Source organism: Carcharodon carcharias, chromosome 12 (assembly GCF_017639515.1).
Source record: "Carcharodon carcharias isolate sCarCar2 chromosome 12, sCarCar2.pri, whole genome shotgun sequence".
Lineage (NCBI taxonomy): Eukaryota > Metazoa > Chordata > Chondrichthyes > Lamniformes > Lamnidae > Carcharodon > Carcharodon carcharias.
This window is the reverse complement of record NC_054478.1, coordinates 49,363,234-49,384,186: the sequence shown is the minus strand read 5'-3', so window position 1 is coordinate 49,384,186 and position 20,953 is coordinate 49,363,234. Positions and strand designations below refer to the sequence as shown.

Below are 20,953 nucleotides of genomic sequence, written 5' to 3'. Positions count from 1 at the left end.
TAAATTGGTTTAAGGGGGGCTGGAACAGGTAGATCTGGATAGAGGGTCAGTGTTAGGTGAAGATTGCCAAAAGATGTCATAAACAAAAGGACAAAGAGGTGTTGACGGTGGTGATATTAACTAAAACATGTGCTAGTGGTGACATTAAGGGTAGAAAGCAGGACAAGCAAGGGACAGATAGCCCTAGTGGGGGTGGGGTGGGGGAAAGGGATCGAAATAGGCTAAAAGGTAGAGATAAAACAATGGATGGAAATACATTTAAAAATAATGGAAAAGAAAAAAATATATAAATTATTACTTTCCAATAATGTATATATATTTTTTTCTTTTCCTACCTATTTCCATTATTTTTAAATAGGGTTATCTGTCCCTTGCTCATCCTGCTTTCTACCCTTAATGTCACCATTAGCACATTCCTCAGATAATATCACCACCATCAACACCTCTTTGTCCTTTTGTCTATGACATCTTTTGGCAATCTCCACCTATCTCTGGCCCTCTATCCAGCTCTACCTGTCCCACCCCCCCCTCCCCCCCACGCCTAAAACCAGCTTATATTTCACCTTTTTTCTATTTTTCCTTAGTTCTGTTGAAGAGTCATACAGACTCGAAACATTAACTGTATTCCTCCCTGCAGATGCTGTCAGACCTGCAGAGTTTTTCCAGATATTTTTGCTGTTGTTATTGTTATTTTCTTATCTGTCTGTTACAAAGAAGATAAGGACTTGCTTCAAGTTTTAGTGTTAGCAAGAATCTAGTCATGATGGATCAGCTAGTCCTTTCTATTTCTCATTTCTGCATATTTGCATGTCATATTTCACCGAATGATTTGTTACTATTAAGTTAGTAGAGCCCAAGATGCGCCCAGGATTGTTGCTTGAAATGTCTTATTAACTAGCTGATCTCATCTGAGGCTGTGGTAAGTCAGGAACAAAATTAGACAAAGATTTTACCCTTAATTTCTGCCTGGTAACCCCACTGGCAAATCAATTTGTAAAGATGCTGAACAAGAGCAGGATGCGCTCAACAATGGCAGCATCAGATTCAATATACTGCTGGCATTTCAATATATATCGCATGTGAATTATATCCACTTAGGAAAGGAGTCAGGAAGCTACATAAATCTTCATCTTATGGAAATGAGTGGTAAAGGAACAAAACTAAACCAGGATGAGGCTGCAAATCCTTGAGACTGACTTCCTAGTTATATGTACCAGGATACACCAGCAGTGACTTCTGATCCTGATACAATCAGGTTATGCAGGATCAAAAGGAGGTCACCTTATTTAAATGATGACAATGGGCATCTATAACATTGTTTCAGGCAAAATCAGATCATTAGTGAAATATTTCAAGGAGCAAATCTGGGACCACCCTTAATCTGTACTAACAACTGACAAATAAGATGAATATCCATATCGTGAACCTGGATCTGAGGCATCCACTGACCAGGAAGGCTGGTACTAGTGATGGAGTCTGGCCACTACTGACAGGTACTGAAATCCCAAAATATTGACTTCTGCAATAACCTAGCAGCCCACTTTAGAAGCAGCTGTGAATTTCTAAAAACCTTTGGATTTTCTTCAGGGTTGAGGCCATTACCTCAAACTAGATTTCCAGGTAGGCCTACTTGTGTCCCATCAAAAGCTAAGGCATTTACCCAATGCAAAGGCCACCTCTCTTCTACCAAGAGTCTGGAGACTCTTTTTTCCCCGGCCATGCCTCCTCTGATATATGTGTCCTTATTTGGGCATGAACTAAGGATGCTGTCCGAAACTAGGCTCCCACAGGAACTAGCAAAAAGGCCACAACCTGACATGTCAGGTCGCCAGCCTTACTTCTGGGCCTCCCAATGCATGCTGCAGGAATTATGATTGGATTGTATCAGAAGGCCCATGGAAATTTAGGGTCAAAATAAATGGTTTTGACATGATCTAACTTTCTAGAAATAATTCTGCATGAACACAAGAGTAAACATAAAATATTATTCGCCCAAGTGCCCCTGTCTCCAGATTGTCGGAGATGGGATATACGTCTGGAGATGAGCGTCAACACCCTGCAGAAGTCCTGACATGCAGACATATGTGGGAATTCCCTGGGAAGCTTAAACTTTTGATGGGCTGATTCTCTGCTGCCTGGCATCCTCCACAAATGCCTCTGACCCTGAACTCAAGGCAGAGACTTGGGCTAGATACACATGACTTACTTGGATTCTTCCCAGGAAATGTTAGACAGTTTAAAACCTGCTCTAACAGGTGTGCAACTCCACAATCAACCCCTCAAGTACACCCTCTGATCACTCGATACCGCCCTGATCACCCAACGACACCTCACCTCGACCACCCTCTGACCGGTCCCAATTACCCTTGACCACCAATTAGCCCCCTGACCACCTGACTACCCTCTGGCCAGACCCAATTACCCCTGACCACCCGACTATCCACCAACCACCCGACTACCCTCTGACCTGACCCAATTGCCCCCAACTAACCAACTCCTTTCCTGACCACCCGACTACCCTCTGACCAGACCCAACTATCCCCAGACCACCCAACTACCCCTTAACCACAAGACTACCCTTTGACCAGACCTGACTACCTGCCAACCACCCAACAACTCCCGACCACCCAACTAACCCCCCCAACCACCTGACTACCCCCCCGACCACCCAACTACCCTCTGACCAGACCCAACTACCTGCCGAACACTTGACTGCCCCCCAACCAACCAATTAAACCCCCCAACCAGATTTGACTAGTCCTCCCAAGACCACCCGATCATCCCCCTACAATCCACTACCCTTTGACTGGACTCAACTACACCCCTGGCCTCCCACCTATACCCCCCCGACCAGACCGAACTACATCCCAGTCAGCTGACTACATCCGTGGCCAGCCAACTACCCCAACCTGACCTGACTACCCCCGACCACCTGATCAACCTCCCGAACATACCTGACTACCCTTCCCAACCACCCAACTACCCTTGATCTGACCCAAATACCCCCAACCACCCAATTAACCCCCCAACCGACTATGCCTAAACACCTCACTATCCCCAAGCACCTGACCATCCCCTAACTATTAGACTACCCCTCGATTCGACTACCCCCAAACCAACTACCGACCTCATCCACTTTGCCCATCTCACACGCTACCCGCCTACCCAATCACTCACCTAGCTCCCTCACTCACCTCATCCACATACCAACCTCAGCCATTCACTCATCGATTCAGGTATCCATTCACTAACCCACATGCATTCATTAAAAGACTGGACCATTATAAACTTACCTGAATTAGACAGCTAGTGCTGTAAAAAAGAAGCATGTTCTCTCCGTCCCCGATTCTACTTCTATCTGCTGGACTTAGATGTGAGATGCTGTGCTGCCCATTTCTCAATAAGCTGGATCGAAAGATCCCAGAAGAAATGGGCAATATCATCAGGTCGGTAAAAATTTCACGGGTAGTGGTAATGTGCCCAGCTTTCTTTATTGAATCTTTACTTATTGAATTAAATTTGATTGAAAACGTAGATAAAAGTATTTTGTGGTAAATTCTTCACAGAGTATCAAACATTAAAAGGGTGGGTTCAATGATATGTTAAGTGAATAAGGTCAGTGAAAGGAACAAGTCCTTTCTCAATCATCGCTCTGATATGTTACTCACTTTATAAAGGAGGATATATAATTTTCTAATTATTTACCCTGTCCTTTGTGTATAGTACTAATAAATTGTTGTACTCATGTTTTACCTTTTTTAGTGTTTTTCACTCTTACAAGGTAATATTTTCTGAGAGATCTCTGATGGGGACATACTCATAATATCTCCCCTCAACAATTCCTACTTTGTTCACACATTAACTTGCATGTTAAAAATTATCTCACAAGGAGTTGCTCTTCACGTCTAGTATGCAGTTTCTGTTTTGCCTACTTAATCTGAAGCTAAGGCTATTTTTAAAAAAAATTCAGTTCCCTGGCACAGTAAAAGAGCAACCCTATAAGAACAATCCTTTAAACATGGATAATTCATCCAACAAACTTTTGGCAGGTGCCTGAACTTCACGAAAAGATATGTGGTAAACCCTTTTACAAATGTGTTGGATTAAGAATGACATAAATCAAGATGCAGCTTCAAATCACTGGCACACAATGTTATAGTTTTAATAGTGCCCCATTTACCTTCATGCCTTCTTCTCTAAGCTAAAGCAAAGGCTTGCCAAATAAATTTTCCTGGAGACATTGGTTCTTCACATTTGTAGCACTGTTGGACTCTCGTGACACACGGCAAGAATGCATTTATCACTAACACCTTTATGCAGGATCGATGAATTCAACTGAAATTAGCTAGACTGGAATAATGTCAGTGTTAATTTTTTATGCCTCAGAGATATGCTGCGATGACACATCAAGTTCTATGAGTGCAGGAGCTTTATTTACAGTGTTTTTAAAATGTCTGCTCTCATGCTTACTCTCATGAAGCTTCTTGCTTCAATTTCGTTTTTCTTTCTCTGTAACCACTCCCAGTCTTGACTAATAACACACAGCACAGAGAAGAGTCAACAGACACACATAATCAATCACCAAACAACAGAATAACTGGATACCACATATTTTCCCCCTTGTAAAATTAAAAGCCCTTATTTTAAATTAAACCATCCTAAGCAACAAACAAATGTACATTGAGTCATTTTTTAAAGTTCAGCATGACCATTTTCTCTCAGTGCAGAAATACTCTTGGAGCTACAAAGGTTGTTGATGATGGTGCTGAGATCTATGAAGTTAAAATGGTTCTGCAAGATCAGTTCAATGATCAACATCACATTCGCTCACCAGGAAAGGAAATGTAGGCTCTTAATCATTGTCCTCAAAATATCCTGCTCTGCTCACTATCAACTGTAAGGTTGGATTGGCAGGGAAAAATTGAACTTAATTATTACTTTAATGGCCATAATAGATCTTTTAATTATTGGCGGGTGCGCTGCCGACTCCCAAGCTAAAAAGGCTAGGATTTTGCCCTCGTCGGGCAGGCTTGGCGGGGGCAAGCGGGAGCGGTCAGGAGTCCAAACGTCGCCCACGATCAGGCCACAACTGTGATTTCACGCTGGCGGGCCAATTAAGGCCCACCCACTGTGAAACGCGTGCTGCTGCCTTGTGCAGAGGGGAGGAGGGCGAGCAGGGAACTTGTCGTATGCACACAGGAAAAGCTCCCTGAGGCACAAAGTTGCCTCAGGGAGACAAAGATTTTTGAAAATTAAAAATAAAGAATTTTAAAATGTTAAAAAACATGTCACATGAGCAGGGACATGTTAGAAATTAGTTTGAAAATGTTTTTTTTAACAACGGATCAAAACATCGCCACGCCCGTGGATGAGGTTTTGCAAAAAATCCAAAGGCCGCTTGGCCTTTTCACCTTCCTGCCAACCGTAAGGTTGGAAGGGCAGTGAAAAATTGAACTTAGTTATTACATGAATGGCCTTTTAATTGTTGGCGGGTGCGCTGCCAACTCACACACATGCCTGCTGACCAAAATATCGCACGAATGCGCGATGACATCGGGATGCTCGTCCGACATCATCACGCATCATTTTACGCTCGTTCGGGTTGGGCATGCGCCTGCTCAACGAGCGAACAATTCTGGCCCAAGTGTCTTGTGTTCCACTTTATATTGTTATCCCATAGATAAGCATTGGTACCAAACAACTGCATGGTCTGCTTTTGGTGGGGGGGGAAACAATGTGGTGGGAGCATAAAATGATGGTGGGAAATTCCACTTCCGTCCGCCATGGCGGGTCCTAATTCCTGCCAGAGGTTGGCATGAAACCGATCTACATCTGATTAATGGGATGCAGATAAAGGCCTGGCCGGAATCGTACCCTCCTCCCCGCTCGATCATCCGCGACGCTAGCGGGAAATCACAGCAGTCCAGAACACGTCTGGACCAATGTGGCATGTAAAAATTAGCTCTTACATTAAGAAGTCCTGGGACAGCTCGCAGGGATGAGGATAAGATTAAAGTCTCCAGCGACCGGACCCTTGAACACCATGTGCAGCATTGGGTGGGTGGAGCATCAACAACACGGATCTTCTCTGCACAGCAGCATCCAGGAGGTGGTTGTTTTCGATGCAGCAACTTCTCCCAGGCTTGGATCTTCCAGCAGCAACTTCTCCCAGGGTTCAGATCTTCAGGCTGCAGCTGGAAGGCTGTAGGAAGTACTGCTGGGCAGCGAGTGTCTGTGCGGGGGTGAGGGATGAAAGACAGGTTGGAGAGGAATGATGACTTCGGGCGGGTGTGCAGGCCTTGAAGGGGAGGTTGGGGGTGCTAGGGGAAAGAGAGATTCAGCGGTGTCTTGCAGTGAGTGAGCTGGTACGGAGAGGTAGTTTGGGAAGGGCTGTTTTGGAATGAGAGAAGCAGGTGTTTGTGCAGGTGTGAAGGGGAATGGGGGGGCCACAGAGGTGTGAAGGGGCATGGGGAGTGTAGAAGTGTGAAGGGGTATGGGGGAGTGTAGAGGCATAAAGGGGCATGGGGGGTCGTAGAGTTGCGAAGGGACATGGGGAGTGTAGAAGTGTGAAGGGGCATGGGGGGAGTGTGGAGTTGTGAAGGGGCATGTGGGGAGTGTAGAGGTGTGAAGAGGTTCAGAGGGAAGAGTCAGTGCAGTCAATGGTGGAGTCCTGGGAGGCAAACTGAGGGTACCAGTGGTAGGAGGGGTTGGTGATGGTTAACGGGGGGAGTAGAAGCCGGGAAGGGGGGAGGGTGAGGGTGCAACTATGTTGTGTGAAGGGCTGCGGAGGATTGTTGGTGGGATGCAGAAAATGACTTGATTCGGGGGTTGGAAGGATGAAGGCAGGCATGTCTCTAGTTATGGGGGGTGACATTTTCAGGAAAGGAGGGAATCTCCACATTAACCTGGACAGGATGGAAGGTGATGGGAGAGAGTTAAAGGGTGACGGTGGGGAGGTCGAAAGGGGTCAAAAGGTTGTAGAGTCATAGAGGTCTACGGCACAGAAAAAGGTCCTTCGGCCCATCGAGTCTGCGCCGGTCAAACAAGTACCTAACTTTACTAATCCTATTTTCCAGCACTAGGCCCATAGCCTTGTATGCCATGGCATCGCAAGTGCACATCCAAATACTTCTTAAATGTTATGAGGGTTTCAGCCTCTATCACCCTTTCAGGCAGTGAGTTCCAGATTCCACCACCCTCTGGATGAAAAAGTTCTCCCTCACATCTGCTCTAAACCTCCTGCCCCTTACCTTAAGTCATTGACCCGGGGTGGGGGGTGGTCAGTGGTTATGGGGGAGAGGGTGTGGTGACATGGGGGAGGAAAAAATGTGTTAGAGTGAATCTGAAATGTTACTACTACCATGGCTGGTCACACCTCTGCAGAGCCTCATGGTGGAGATCGCAAGATGCTACACGGGAGTTGGGTCATTGGGCGTGGGCAGAGTTGCAGGTCATCTCAACTGGATAACTGAAGGGGAACCCTGGCATGTAGTATTTACAATGCTAGGGCCCTGGAACAGATGAGAGTGTGAAGGGAAAAGGCTCAGTGTGCATGGGAGACTTCTTGTACATGGCTCATAAGGGCCCTTGCAAAGAATTTTGCCTCCCTGCAGATGCCTGATTCCAGGGGACATGTGGTATCCCTTGGGAGATATTGTGGGGTGGGTGGCGTGCACAGACTTAAAGACTATCGCAGCTAACCACGTCAGACATATTAAAATGCAAGTGGGTTATATTTACAAAAGTTTAATTTGTGTGACAATCATTATGCACCCGTGCAATCACTTGTGAATTCAGAACTTCTGAACTTTTCTTATCCTTACACTTCTTCTTAGTGCTCCCACGACCCAAGGCCTGGAGGGCCCTGGCTTACTGGGGGGCAGCTGTTCTCTCTGTAGTCACAGAGGACAAGGCTGAAGGGGTCACTGGTAAAGGGGATTCCGAAGGTCCGGACACCCTCAGAGAGTCCTGAGTGGAGGTCCCAGGGGTGTCCAACTGCCACTCCTCCTCCCTTTGTGTGATCAAGGGTACCTGACTCCTAGAGGGGAAGGAGCATCTGGAGGGAGGTCAAGGTGCCCCATCTCCCTCTTGTATGGCCACTGCAGAAGCTCACCCATGGCTACAGCAATAGAGTGCACCTCTGCGCACATCTCTGGCAGAATCTGCTGGACCAGGTTCAGCATGAACATCACCACCCTCCCCAAGGAGACCTCCATGTGTGCACAAGTCAGCACCACTTCATCAGCCAGCAGATAGACAGACTCCTCTGCTTCGCTTGCCACCCTGTTGAGGGCTTCAGATATCTCTGCCTGATTTTCCCCCATTTCTTGCTGCCTCTCCAGCATTTCTTGGAAGGCCGATTCCAGAGGCTTGTCATCGGGCGCGATGTCGCAGATGTCTCTTCCCCAGCACTCCTCCAAGTGCCAGTGAGCTTGGCAGACGCTGCCTCTTCCTGCTGCAGACACGTGTCCATGCAGTGACCACCAGAACGTGTGACCCTTCCTATACTAGAATGATACCCACCAAGGTGTGTGTCTCTGGGCTGGCAGGTGACTGCATGTGATGCCTCTACAGGTGCACTTTGTTCATCAGCGATGTCCTTGCTGCTCTCCGGGCTTGTGTCTGAGCTGGACAGGGCTTCCTCAGTTTCAGGCTTTGCTGTCTTCCTGATGGCACTTATGAGTGAGAAAGGAGAGAATGGGTGACTGCATGAGCTGCCTCCAAAAGAAGGCACCCTTGACTCTTTGGTTTCTATGGATCCTTACTGGATGGAGGCCAAATCCAATCTCTCCACCTCCAATGGATCTGTCGCAGTCCACCCCTGCCAGCTTGGGTGTCCGCTCCTCGAAGTTGGTCAGTTCTTTACATTGTGGCTGACCCCTTCCCATCTTCTCCCTCTCTCTCCAATTATGGCTTAACTTCTCCTGCACAAAGGGAGAAGATGGGGTTGAGAGCAATTGGGTTCCATGTATCTTTTGCATCCTTCCAGTCTTACAAATAGCCCCCACTGGATTGTGTGCCATGTGATTGATGGATTGCAGATTGTCCAGAAGGGTTCTGGGGCAGCACCCTCCAGCGCAGTGAGCCCATGCAGATAGAAGGGCAAGGCTCACAGAGACATGTCATTTGCAGTGTTTGATGGTTCCCTCAATGCCTGAGTCCCTCGCCCCACCACCCCCACAACCCCAGACAGCATGTGAGCTCTCTGTGTGGATCAGTGAGGGACCCACAGTGGCCTCTCCACCTGCAGAGTAGAAGAACAGCAGTGGGGCTATGAGGCATCACCTTATCAAGGTGCCACTGAGGCCCATGTCCCCTGTACCATTCATTGAAGTGAGTGTGAGCAGTTGAGGGTTCACATATCCTGGCGGTGCAGATCAGGTCATTCATCCTTTACCAGCATTTCAAGGCAGTCCTCTGCTGGAGCGTCTGAGCACTGACTGCCCTGGAGACTTCCTCCCATGCAGTGTCTGTCTCCCTGCTCAGACCCTTCTCCCATTCGGGGAAAAAGGGTGTCACTCCTGACCTCTGTTTGGTCGGGGAGGGCACTCAGGGAGACGTTGCTGAACTTGGGCGCTGGAGCTCCATCTTCTCTTCTGGCTATCTCCTCAATCAATGTGGTGGCTAAGTTGCTGCCCGGCCGCCTTTTAAATATGGAACCCAGACATGATGGCAGGGAGCACACCATCCAGCCTGCCCTGCTGCAAAAAACGTCAAGAAACCCCCGACTGCATAATTAATGATGCCATGGTTGCACAATGCAGTATGAATTCCTGCAGTCTCCATGGCAGGAAACACTACCCATCCGCACCCCTGCCACCAGTCTTAGTCCTGGAAGGGAAAATTCAGCCCACCATGATCACATAGTTTTCGATGTCGCAAGTCGCTTTGCTATCAATAGCACTGTCTGTAGTAGTCATCCAGTTAAGCATGCCGGCTATACATGGTTACATGAACCTGGTAAGATACTTGACCTCCAAATTGTACTGTTGAAGACAACCTGACCATCTGTAGATGCATAGAGATCAATGACCAGTTTCTGGCGTGGCTAACAATGTAGTCAGCACTTGGTGATCTCTACCATAGAGTATCTCTACCATAGAGACACATGTGCCAATGTTGACACGTGTTGATGCAGGTTAGTGCATCCTGCACTCCAGTAGAGAATTTGCGTTCAGTTTCTGACAACAGGTGTGACGCATAAGCAATTAGTCTTTTGTTTCCTTCAATGTACCATGAGACAACAGCTCCAGTTGCATTTCTTGAAGTACCTGTTGTGACATATTTTACATGTGGATTAAAATGCACGAGGACCGGTGGAGACGTTATTTTCACTTTTAATATGTCAAATGCTGGTTTGCCGTGCAATTGTTTATTCCCGTTTTGCATCCTTGCATAGTAGCTCTTGAAGACGCTCTGCAATCCTTGCATCCTTATGAACAAATTTGTGATTAATGTCAGTAGTACTGAGGAATTATGCCAACTCTTCCATATGAGACAGGGATGGAAGCGCATGAATGGCTTTGATATTGTCATGTGCCATGTGTAGGCTTTACTCCAGCTGCTGTTACTCTGTACCCTAGAAAGTCAATCTCAGATGCTGCAAATGTGCATTTGTCCTTGTTGAGCATCAAATCGCTTTGTTTGAGTCAGGGGAGCACTGCAGATAACTGCTGATTGTGTTCTGCTTTGTCCATTTCATGGACAATAACATTGTCAAGAAGATTAAGAGTCCCCTCAACATCTGACAAGACTGAAGAAATGATCTCCTGGAATGTGCTAGATGCTGAACCTAGTCCATAGGGCATTCTGCAGTACTGAAACACACCTTCAAACTGTAAGATACTGATTTTGCTCCATTAGTGATATCTGAAGATACCTTCATTGCTTGTCAAGCTTTGTGAAGGCTGAAGACTCATGAAATGATGTCAGTAGTTCTTGGATCACAGGAAGTAGATACTTTCCTGGAATGATTGCTTTGTTGACCACCTTAAGGTCAACGCGTAATCTAAGTTCGCCATTTTTGCATTGTGTAATAACTAGGCTCGATATCCTTAGTGATAAGTCGATTCACTCAATGATACCATCCGCTTCAAGGCGTTTCAGTTTCTGTGACACTTTGGCATGAATTGCAAACTGCAACCAGCTCAAATTTTGTGAAACTAGCAACATTGCCATGTGAAACGAGGAGCATGGCAGTATCCCTTAATCTCCCCAAACTCAGCAAATAAGGAAGGATGCCATTGTACATAGCCTGTGTCATCAATCATGTCAATGTGTACTCCATAGGGATCATCAAGTTTGAAGCCAAACTTATCAAAAAGGTTTATCCCTATAAGGCCTTTGGCTATGTGGAATGTGAAGCTGTCTAGGGTGATGTATTTGTAGTGCACTGGAACAGTGATTGTTCTCAAAACTGGAATAATAAAGACATCTTAAGCTTGAAAAGAGTCTGTCACGGAAGTGAGAGAAAGCTAATAATGTTAAGAGTGTGTCACTCAGTACATATATTTTCCATCAACATCACTGAGAAGCGACATTAAATTGCCCGTGATCTCGATTGAGCCTCCCCTAACATGACCTGGTGCTTAACCATCTGGGGCGGTATAACATGCCATACCTCAACCTCAGGAAGAGACTCTCCCATGTGTCGAACCAATGAAGTCCTTTTCTTCGATGATCTGCACATCTTTGCAAAGTGGTTCCACTTTAAACCTGATTACATTGTTTGCCTTGAGCTGAGCATGGTGTTGTGAGTTGATGAGTATTTCCACAATTTGGAAACATTTTTGAAGGTATCTGACCATGATGGAATAAGTATTAATAAGACTGCTGAGGTCTCTTTTTCTGTAACCATTGAATATGAGCCAGTTGGAGCAAGATATGTCTCCAACCCTGAATCTGTGTGTAACCTTTTTGAAACTAACATGGCAGATTCCATCCGGACTGCAAAGTCATGGAGCAAAAGTTTCTATTGTGGAGACTAAGTGCAGTGGCAGGCAGGATAGTCGACGTGATTCTGGCTGGGTAGCAGGGCGAGTGAATACACGTGACCTTTCACTTTTGAGCTCTTTGATTATACATCCACAAAGAGCTTGGTGAATTTTGTGGCAGAGCGGAGCGGGCAGGAAGTCGTTGACCCCACTGTTACCTTATGGGGTCAAAGGTCCTGGCGCCATATTTAACAGATAGATGTTCACTCACTGCAGGAGCACCGCACTTATCCTCCAGAGTCTTTGCAGCTGCAGGTCATACTGGAGAAGCTCACAGATGTAGGCAACCACATCTGGGGACATACAAGAGCACCTCCAGCATTGCTATCGCTCAGCTCTAGATAAGAGCACAGCTGGCAATACACCCATGGTCGAACCAATGCTCGCCATTGTAGTGGTCTATGTTCGCCACCCTCTTCGCCTTATAAAGGCCTCACTGCCTCTTGCTGCTCAGTCCCTTGCTCCTCCTGGCCCTGTGCCAACCGGTGATGAGTCCTCCTTCTCCTCATCTGGATCAGAGCCAATTCTTAGGCAGGGTTGCTTGCAGCCTGCATCATCAGCAGCTCAGTGGATGTGTGAACAAACTGAAGTGATACATTTAGTGAGCATGTCCTTTACAGATTTCCCTCCATCTCAAAGCCAGCAGGCCAGTGCTATGCCCTTCACCTGGCCTCTGTCTAGACATGGCATCTCCCTCCCACCCCTTCCAGGTAAAGGACATCCTGGAGGACCAAAGATGGGTGTTCCTCCCATTTATACATGACTGTATATGGAGACGTTGCTCTTTGACCAGGGTGATGAGAGCCATGTGCAAGAAGCCTCACGGGGACACTTTTCCATTTGTCTCCACTACCCTTTAGTCTCTATAGAGAGACCATTGCCTTGGCAGCATTGAAAAAATAACCACGTCATCCCTTGTCAGGCATGACCTTTCACCCAGGAGGATGGAGGTTTGGAGTTACAAGTTGGCTGCTCTCCACCAACCATGCCCCTTGGAGGCATCCAAATCCCTCCCTCCCCATCTCGCTTCATCCCTGCCTCGGACTGCAGCCAATGGCAAATGGCACAGAATAACGGCAGCTCCACACCTTGCTGAGATCTCAACATTATGAGACCCACGAGTTGGGAACAAACCTATTGCAATATAGGCTTCACAATAGAGAGGAGAACACAACTGAGCATCTTTGACATCCAGTTGCCTCATAATTATTAGTTGGCCACTTGTGCCAACTTTGAACTCTACCCACCCAAAACATCCCACCTCTCACCTCAAGGCATCTCACTGACTGACTAACTGCATGGTCAAGCGCATCACCTTTTAACCTCGCTCCACCACCTTCTCCCCCAGTCACCCACCAACTTTCCCCCATCATGATAGACCCACCCAATATCACCATTCCTCTCTACTCTGTCAACCTTGAATCTCCCCCTATTGCCTGGGACCCTATCACGATCCACCTCCGGATGCCTTTCCTCCCTACAGAGCCGACACCCCTTACCAACTCCATGTCCACCCTGACCCCGCCCTCTCCCATTATCCAAGTCACATGTCTTGTCCCCCTCCATGATCCACCCAATGAGACCATCACCTATCAGACTCTCACCCCGGACCATCCATCCTACCCCATCTCACTCCCCCCTTTAACTGTAACAGTTCCCTCCTGTCACCAGTACCCTGAGTTCATCTCCGAGGACTCCACCATCAACACCACCGACACCCGGTGCGGAAGGGGGTCGGGAAGGAGGAGGACCTCCTCGTGAACCTGCTCCTGGGCCTGGCCAAGTTGGCCATTAACAGGTCGAGGCAGCGGGCGATCAACGGGGGAGTCCCGCCCGATTGTTTGTCCCTCTTCCGCGGCTACGTTCGCTGCCGGATGTCCCTGGAGAGGGAGCACGCGGTGTCTGCTGACACGCTCGAGGCCTTCCGTGCTCGGTGGGCACCGCGGGGACTGGGGTGTTTTGTTGACCCCTTTAATCACATTTTGATTTAAAGTTTGTAAGGTTCCTTTAAATTTTTGTCCTTGGTTTTACAGCTGACCTGAATTAGGGGCTGTGCCTGATTTATCCCAATTTTGTTGATTTGGTTTTCATTTAAAAGATTATCAACACCACCGACCATGCCCACTTAGACACTCGCATCCTCTCCCCCCCATTTCTCCAGACACTCTCCTCCATCCCTTCCCCAAACATTCCTCCCTTTTACCCGGACACTCTCCTCACCCTTACCCTGTAAGTCTGCTTCCCCTGTCCAGCCTTCGCTCCACCCTTCCATGCTATCCCCCTTCCAGCCTTTGCCTGTTTTTCTTGTCCAGCCTTAGGGCAGTGTTTGCTAACAGCATTCAAATGAAGTTATGCAAGGTCCCCAAGAAGGAGAAAGCAACATCTACTGACCTCAAAGTCATGGAAGAGGTGAAGCTCACCAGGTGCATGCCATTGGCATGGACCTTAATTTGAAGGATAAGCTTAATTTCAGCGAGGTTGCCTTATAATGAGCATGAATGAGAAACCAAGGCATGCAAATGGGGTTCCCGACATTGTTAGTCGGGAAGCTCAACACGAGTTTAACCCGCTTTGAAAGGCGGGAGAACAAAATTCAAATAGCTTATCCTACCATTGGGAAACAGATTTTTTGCCTCCTGCCAAATTAATTGCTGCTGGAAGGACCTGGTCTGGCCTACATGTAACTCCAGATCCACAGCAGTATGGTTGATTCTTAACCGCCCTCTGCAATGGCCTAGCAAAATCTGGTCAGAAGATTCCACCCTTGGTTTTTTCCAAGGTTAAATCATCATCCTCCATGAGGAGGCATTCTTTAATTCATGGAATTGAAGTCCTTTTTTCAATTAACTGTCACAAATTAGCTCATTGGTTAGTTTGCCAAATTTACATGTAGAAGCCAACTGCCATAACACTGTCACATATTGCTTTATGGGCTCACTATTTCCTTGGCACCTTTGGAGGAATATATATCATTCAATCATCACATTTTTCTTTAGCCCAATACGATTCCATGAGGATGGCTATGTCAGGCTGTTGCTTGACTAGTCTGTAAGATAGCTCTCCCAATTTTGGCACAAGTCTCCAGACGTTAATAAGGAGGGCTTTGTGGGGTCGACATGGTGGGGTATGCCATTGTAACTTCCGATGCCTAAGTCAATGCCATTTGGTCCATCCAGTTTCATTCCTTATAAATTTTTCTGTGGCAGTTTAATACAACTGAGAGTGGCTTGCTAGGTCATTGCAGTGGGCAGTTATGAGTCAACCGTATTGTTGTGGATCTGGAGTTATATGTAGGCCAGACCAGGTAAAAGCAGCAGATTTCCTTCACTAAGGACATTAGTGAACTAGATTTAAAAAAAAACAATTGATTCATGGTCACCTTTACTGAGACTAGCTTTTAACTCCAGATTCATTAATTGAATTTATGTTCCACCAGCTGGCATGGTGGGGTTTGAACCTGTGTCCCCTGGGCTTTATCCTGAGCCTCCAGATTACTGGTTCCAATAATATTATCACTATGCCGCCACCTCCTCCTTAAACTGGGCTGGAGCCAGTAAGTTTAAACTACTCTCCATCATCCTCAAGGTGACCAAATTTTATGAAATAAAACAATGTACACTTCAACCATAGGACCAGAGTGTCGGTGGTGGGGTGTTGCTTATGATCATAAGGTGGTGCTGGTGACCATTAGAATGGTGGGGCTTGGCAATGCTAGTCACCGTGAGTGCAGGGAGAGGACAGTTCCTGTTGATCATGAGAGCAGAGGATGGTGCTGGTGACCATAACTCCCCATGGTGGTCAACAGCCATAGCATGCATTCTCAAGGGCAATTTGAGATGGGCAATTAAAAAAAATGCTGGCCTAGCCAGTCCCATGAAAGAATAAAAAAAAACACAAAGTCAAGACTCCCAAACTCAACCTCCCATAGGCTGTCCTAGAAATAAGGGATAAAAGGTGTCCCTTAAGGGATGCGGGACAAACAGTCAAAATAAGGGACACTCCCTTAAAATACAGTACAGCTGGGTTGCCAATCTCGTCGCCAGTTGTTGTGTTTTATACCAAGGGACAATCCCCTAAAATACAGTACGGCTGGGTTGCCAACCTCGTCGCCAGTTGGAGATATGCTGCAACGACAAACCAAGTTCTATATGTGCATGAATTTTATTTATCATGCTTTTAAATGTCTGCTGTCATGCCTACAGCTTCTTGCTTCAGCTTAGTTTCTCTTACTCAGTAACCACACCCAGGCTTGGCTAACAGTAAGTACACAGAACAGAATCAACAGACATTCATTATCAAATTCTGAACAATTGGACACTAAAGTCAGTACAAGTAATTGCCACATGTGGTGACTTCATAATCAAAAGTAATGTGCAACCTGTGGAAACATAACATTGAAATAATCACACATGTTTATAAGTGAAAAACATTTTATTTTACAGGTGTAACTGTGCAAGCTCTTTCTACTGTTCCTGTTATGTTCAATTATTGGGTAAGTTCGTGGGCCCAAAGAAAAAATATGAGTATACTGCCATTCTGGTTATTGATTAATATCTTTTGTCCATTGTCTCCACAAAGGAAAGTATCTTATAACAAGTTACTTATTTCATGCTTGGCAGTGTTCACACTAGGGTTGTCCCTTTGAATGTTTAACTTTTATCCAATCAGTACCTCTGGCAGCTATAAAAACTAAATTGTAGCAACCATAAATATGTCATTTGATTATATAAAAGGGCTCTTGCTAACACTAAGTTTAAAAAATATATATATATGGTATAGAAAATAAAATGTTGATACAGTGCTTATTATAATCAAGTTTTCAGGGCTTTTATCAGGGTAAAGATAAACTATGCTGTATTAGATAGAATAGGTTCGCTTGTCCTTCACTCACAGTAGGGAAGACACACTTAAAGTAGCATGAGTTAGAAAAAGTGCTGCAAAACTGCATTGCTGATATGTAGTTGTATCACTGCAAAGTAGTCTCTCTCTCTCTCCTCTCTCACATTTTATTAATACTCTCCATTTTGATTCTCTACCTTATTTTATTATTTTGCTCCCCTCCTTTACTTATGTTCATCTCTTTCTTTTTCCACTTTTGTTTCTCACACTGTCTTCATCCATTTCTGTTCCTCTCATTTTCCTTCACTTCTGCTTTTCATTCTTCACCCTGTTTTTCTCTTCTCCTTCACTTTTGTTTTATTCTCTACTTTCACTTCTGTCCCTTTGCTCTCCTCCTGCCCTTCTATGTTTCTCTTTGCCCTCACCTTTCCCTTCCTGCTGTGTGTCTCACTTTTCTCTATTTTCACTTCTCAACTCCTTCACCCAGGTCTTCCCCTTAATCTGCTTTAAGAAAACTTGTTTTTGCACCATGCTTTTCATGACCTCAAGATGTCATAACCCAATTCACAGCCAATGAAGTGTAGTTCATGTTGTAATGTAGAAAAACATTGGTCTCTAGCTCCTTCCTCTGATTCACTGTTCCTACTCACTTTGTTCTGCCTCTCCATCATCTCTTACGTTTCAGTGTCCTAATTCCCTTCTTTCCTTTTCTTCTCTCCTTTTGCCACTTCAATAGTTTTCCTTTCACTCGGCAGCATGGGGAAAATGAGGAAGCCAAAAGAATCTTTGAATCAGATAACAAGCAGGACTTTAAAATGGAGAAGGTACAGGATGGTTCCAATAAAGCATGAGAAAAGAATGATTCACCCAAGAAGGACATTTTATAAAAAGTGCACCAGAGGGACAGATTTGTTAAAAAAAAAAGAACCAGAGAAAGAAATGTGAAGAGACTTAGAGAGTTGGGAGGAACTGTCCTCTCAACAGCAATATCATAAATCACGTTAACACAAGGCACATCACAGAAGCATTATTAAACAAAATTTGACATTGCGCCACTGAGGAGATATTAGGACGTGTGACCAATAGCTTGATAGGTTTTAAGGAATGCGAAAGGGAGGAGAGAGAGCTAGAGATGGAAGATTTAGGGAGGTAATTCCAGTGATTGGGGCCAAGACAGTTGAAGGCATGGCTGCCAAAGGTGGAGTGATTAAAATCAGTGAAGTGTAAGAGGCCAGAATTGGAGGAGCACTGAGATCACAGATGGTTGCAGGGTTGGAGGAGGTTACAAAGATGGTGAGGCATGAGGCCATGGAGGGGTTTGAAAGCAAAGGTGAGAATTTTAAAATTGAAATATTTCTGGACTGGGGTCAATGCAGGTCAGCGAGCACTGGATGTTGAGGAAATGGGACTTGATGCAAGTAAGGTTATGAGCAGCAGAATTTTGGATGAGCTCAAGATTACAGAGATTGCAAGGTGAGACCGCAGCCAGGAGAGCATTGGAATAGTTGAATCTAGCGATAAGAAAGGCAAGAATAAGGGTTTCAGCAGTATATAAGGTATGGCAGAGACAATTGTATAGGGCACAGGAACAACCCACCTAGCCATCTCAGGCAGTGGATTGCTCTGTGTCCTGTACAATCATTACCAATTAGAATCAATACATTGAATTTCATGCATGGAATTACATAGAATTTACAGCAGAGAAGCCGGTCATTTGGCAACAAGTGGGTGTCTCTACACCTGATGGACTGCAGCGGTTCAAGAAGGCAGCTCACCACCGCCTTCTCAAGGGCAACTAGCGATAGGCAATAAATGCTTGCCCAGTCAGCGAAGCCCACATCCCTATACTGAATAAAAAAAAGTCCATGCCAGTATTTGTTCTTCACATTAGCATCCTCCCACTATACTTCATCTTACCCTTTTAAAATATTCTTCCACTTCTTCCTCTCTCATGTACTTAACTAGCTTCTCCTTAAATGCAGCTATGCTATTCACCTCAGCCACTCCATGTGATAGCCAGTTCCATTTTCTCAACACTCTTGAGTGAAGATATTTCACTTGAACTCCTTATTTGATTTATTCGTGACAAGGTCATATTTTGGTACCACAAGTGGAAATATCTTCCTTCTATCTACCCTTTTGAACCACTTCATAATTTTAAAGAGCTCTATTAGGTCAGCCCTCAGCGTTCTGTTTTTTAGAAAAACAAACTCCATTTTTTTCTCCTGAAAGTGGGCACAATGTGCTCTATATAAATTATAAATGTCTGCTTTACTTCAATCAAGCAGCCTATCTATTTGAATAAATATACATATGATGCTGTGATGCCCAACAAAATGTAACTCCAGGGTTGGTGAAATAATTTTAGATTTATAAAATCAAACATTTGGTCACTTAAACACCCCAACAAATATCATGTAGCACATGAATTTATGAACATACGAACATACGAATTAGGAGTAGGAACCCCTAGGTTGGATTAAATAGGTGAAATTTAGGTGGAATTTAATCCAGGCAATGGGAATCTCATCCACCAGCTGGAAAGCCAGCAAAAGCACCATGTCGCCTTTGTTGGGAGAGGCACAGCCTGTTAAATGCCTAACAAGCATTTAAATGGCCTCCATTGGGTCTTCCTGGAATTAAGGATCCAGGGGGCTGAAATCCTGCTCCCCATGAGCTGCTGGCCAATCAAAGGCCAACAGCTCTCATTGCAGGTAGCGCCACTGGGAGCAGTTGTAGCTGCCAGCAATGCACCCAGCAGAGCCACAGGATTAACCAGGAACCTGAGGCTAAAGGTAAGGATGGGGAGCGGGATCAGAGGCAAGGACATGGGAGTAGCTTTCAGCGGTCTTTCCCTTTCCCAATGGCGGGTCTCTCGATCAGACACTAAGTGCCTTTGAAAGTCAAGCACCCACCCCACCGCACCCCCATCCCAGGACTGTGCAAGCAAATGCAGCAAGGGTTTGTTTCTCAGGCTTCCTGCTTAAAGGCCTCAGTCACACTCTAGGTGGGAAGGCCGCCCACGAGCTTCCTGCCTCAGAGTTAATCAGGGTGGAGGTGAGAAGGCATCGAAGTCTCCACCCAGCAGCCTCCCACTCAGTTAGCTGCTCCACCCCACCACCAAACTCACTGCTGGGACGGGGGGGGAGGGGGGGGGTGGGGGGGGCATTAAATTCCACTCATAATATTTGCACAAGCTTTCTTACAATAATAGAAAACTATTTGTGTTAGTCCTCAGGATTTGAAAAACATTTTAACTTCTCTTATTTTAGCTTGCAGGGAGAATAATTTAACAGAAATATCAAAATATATTCTCTTAGAAAGCTTAGCCACTTGTGCTCGAAGTAAGACTCTTGTTTTTTTTCCTTTTCATAGGCAAAACCCAAGGACACCTTGGATCTGTGCCATATTTTGAATGATGACCTTGCAGCCACAGTGCGTAAACACCCAACGAGATTCATTGGTCTTGGTACTCTGCCCATGCAGGACCCAGAACTTGCTGTTCAGGAAATGCATCGTTGTGTGAAAGAGTTAGGATTTCCTGGAATTCAAATTGGCTCCCATATCAACGATTGGGATCTAAATTGTCCAGAGCTTTATCCAGTGTATGCTGTAAGCACTAATAAATTTTCAAATTATTTATGCATTGACAAGCTTCTACAAGAAATGTTGAAAGTGTCACACGTAGAATTAATTTAGAAATATGTGTAAGTGCACAGAGGGGGAAAAATACTGAGTTTCATAAAAGCATTGACACTAAACTTTTAGATTCATGACTGTGTTAACCTTTCATTAACAAAAGGCAGGATTTCTCCCATGGGCTTCAGGACCCTGATGCAGGGTCAAATGGAGTTCAGAAGAGCGTAATGTGTGGGAACAGTCATCTGGATGTGATTTTCCTCAAATTAGCCAGTTAATGGCCAGAGGGCAGGCTCGTTGCCCAATTAAGGACAACAGGCTGGCTGTCAAAGCTGGAAGGCCAAAAAGAGGCCTCTAGGCATTGATGAAGCAGCAGGCTGTCTTTCAGATAACTAAGAGAGAAAGAACATCTGTTATTTTGAGGTGCCCACTCTCCAAGTTTTTAAACTTTAAAATAAAAAGTGCCCTTAGCAGTTTGACCA

General features: G+C 45.5%; 1 protein-coding gene across 1 annotated transcript in view; it reads left to right on the top strand.

Moving 5' to 3' along the window:
• Nucleotides 1-20,953, top strand: part of acmsd (aminocarboxymuconate semialdehyde decarboxylase) — a 53,309-nt gene that overhangs the window by 4,053 nt on the left and 28,303 nt on the right. The window contains exons 4-5 of the mRNA XM_041200694.1: nucleotides 16,436-16,485; nucleotides 20,208-20,444. Coding sequence (XP_041056628.1) covers nucleotides 16,436-16,485; nucleotides 20,208-20,444 — 287 coding nt within the window. The remainder of the gene's footprint in view (nucleotides 1-16,435; nucleotides 16,486-20,207; nucleotides 20,445-20,953) is intronic.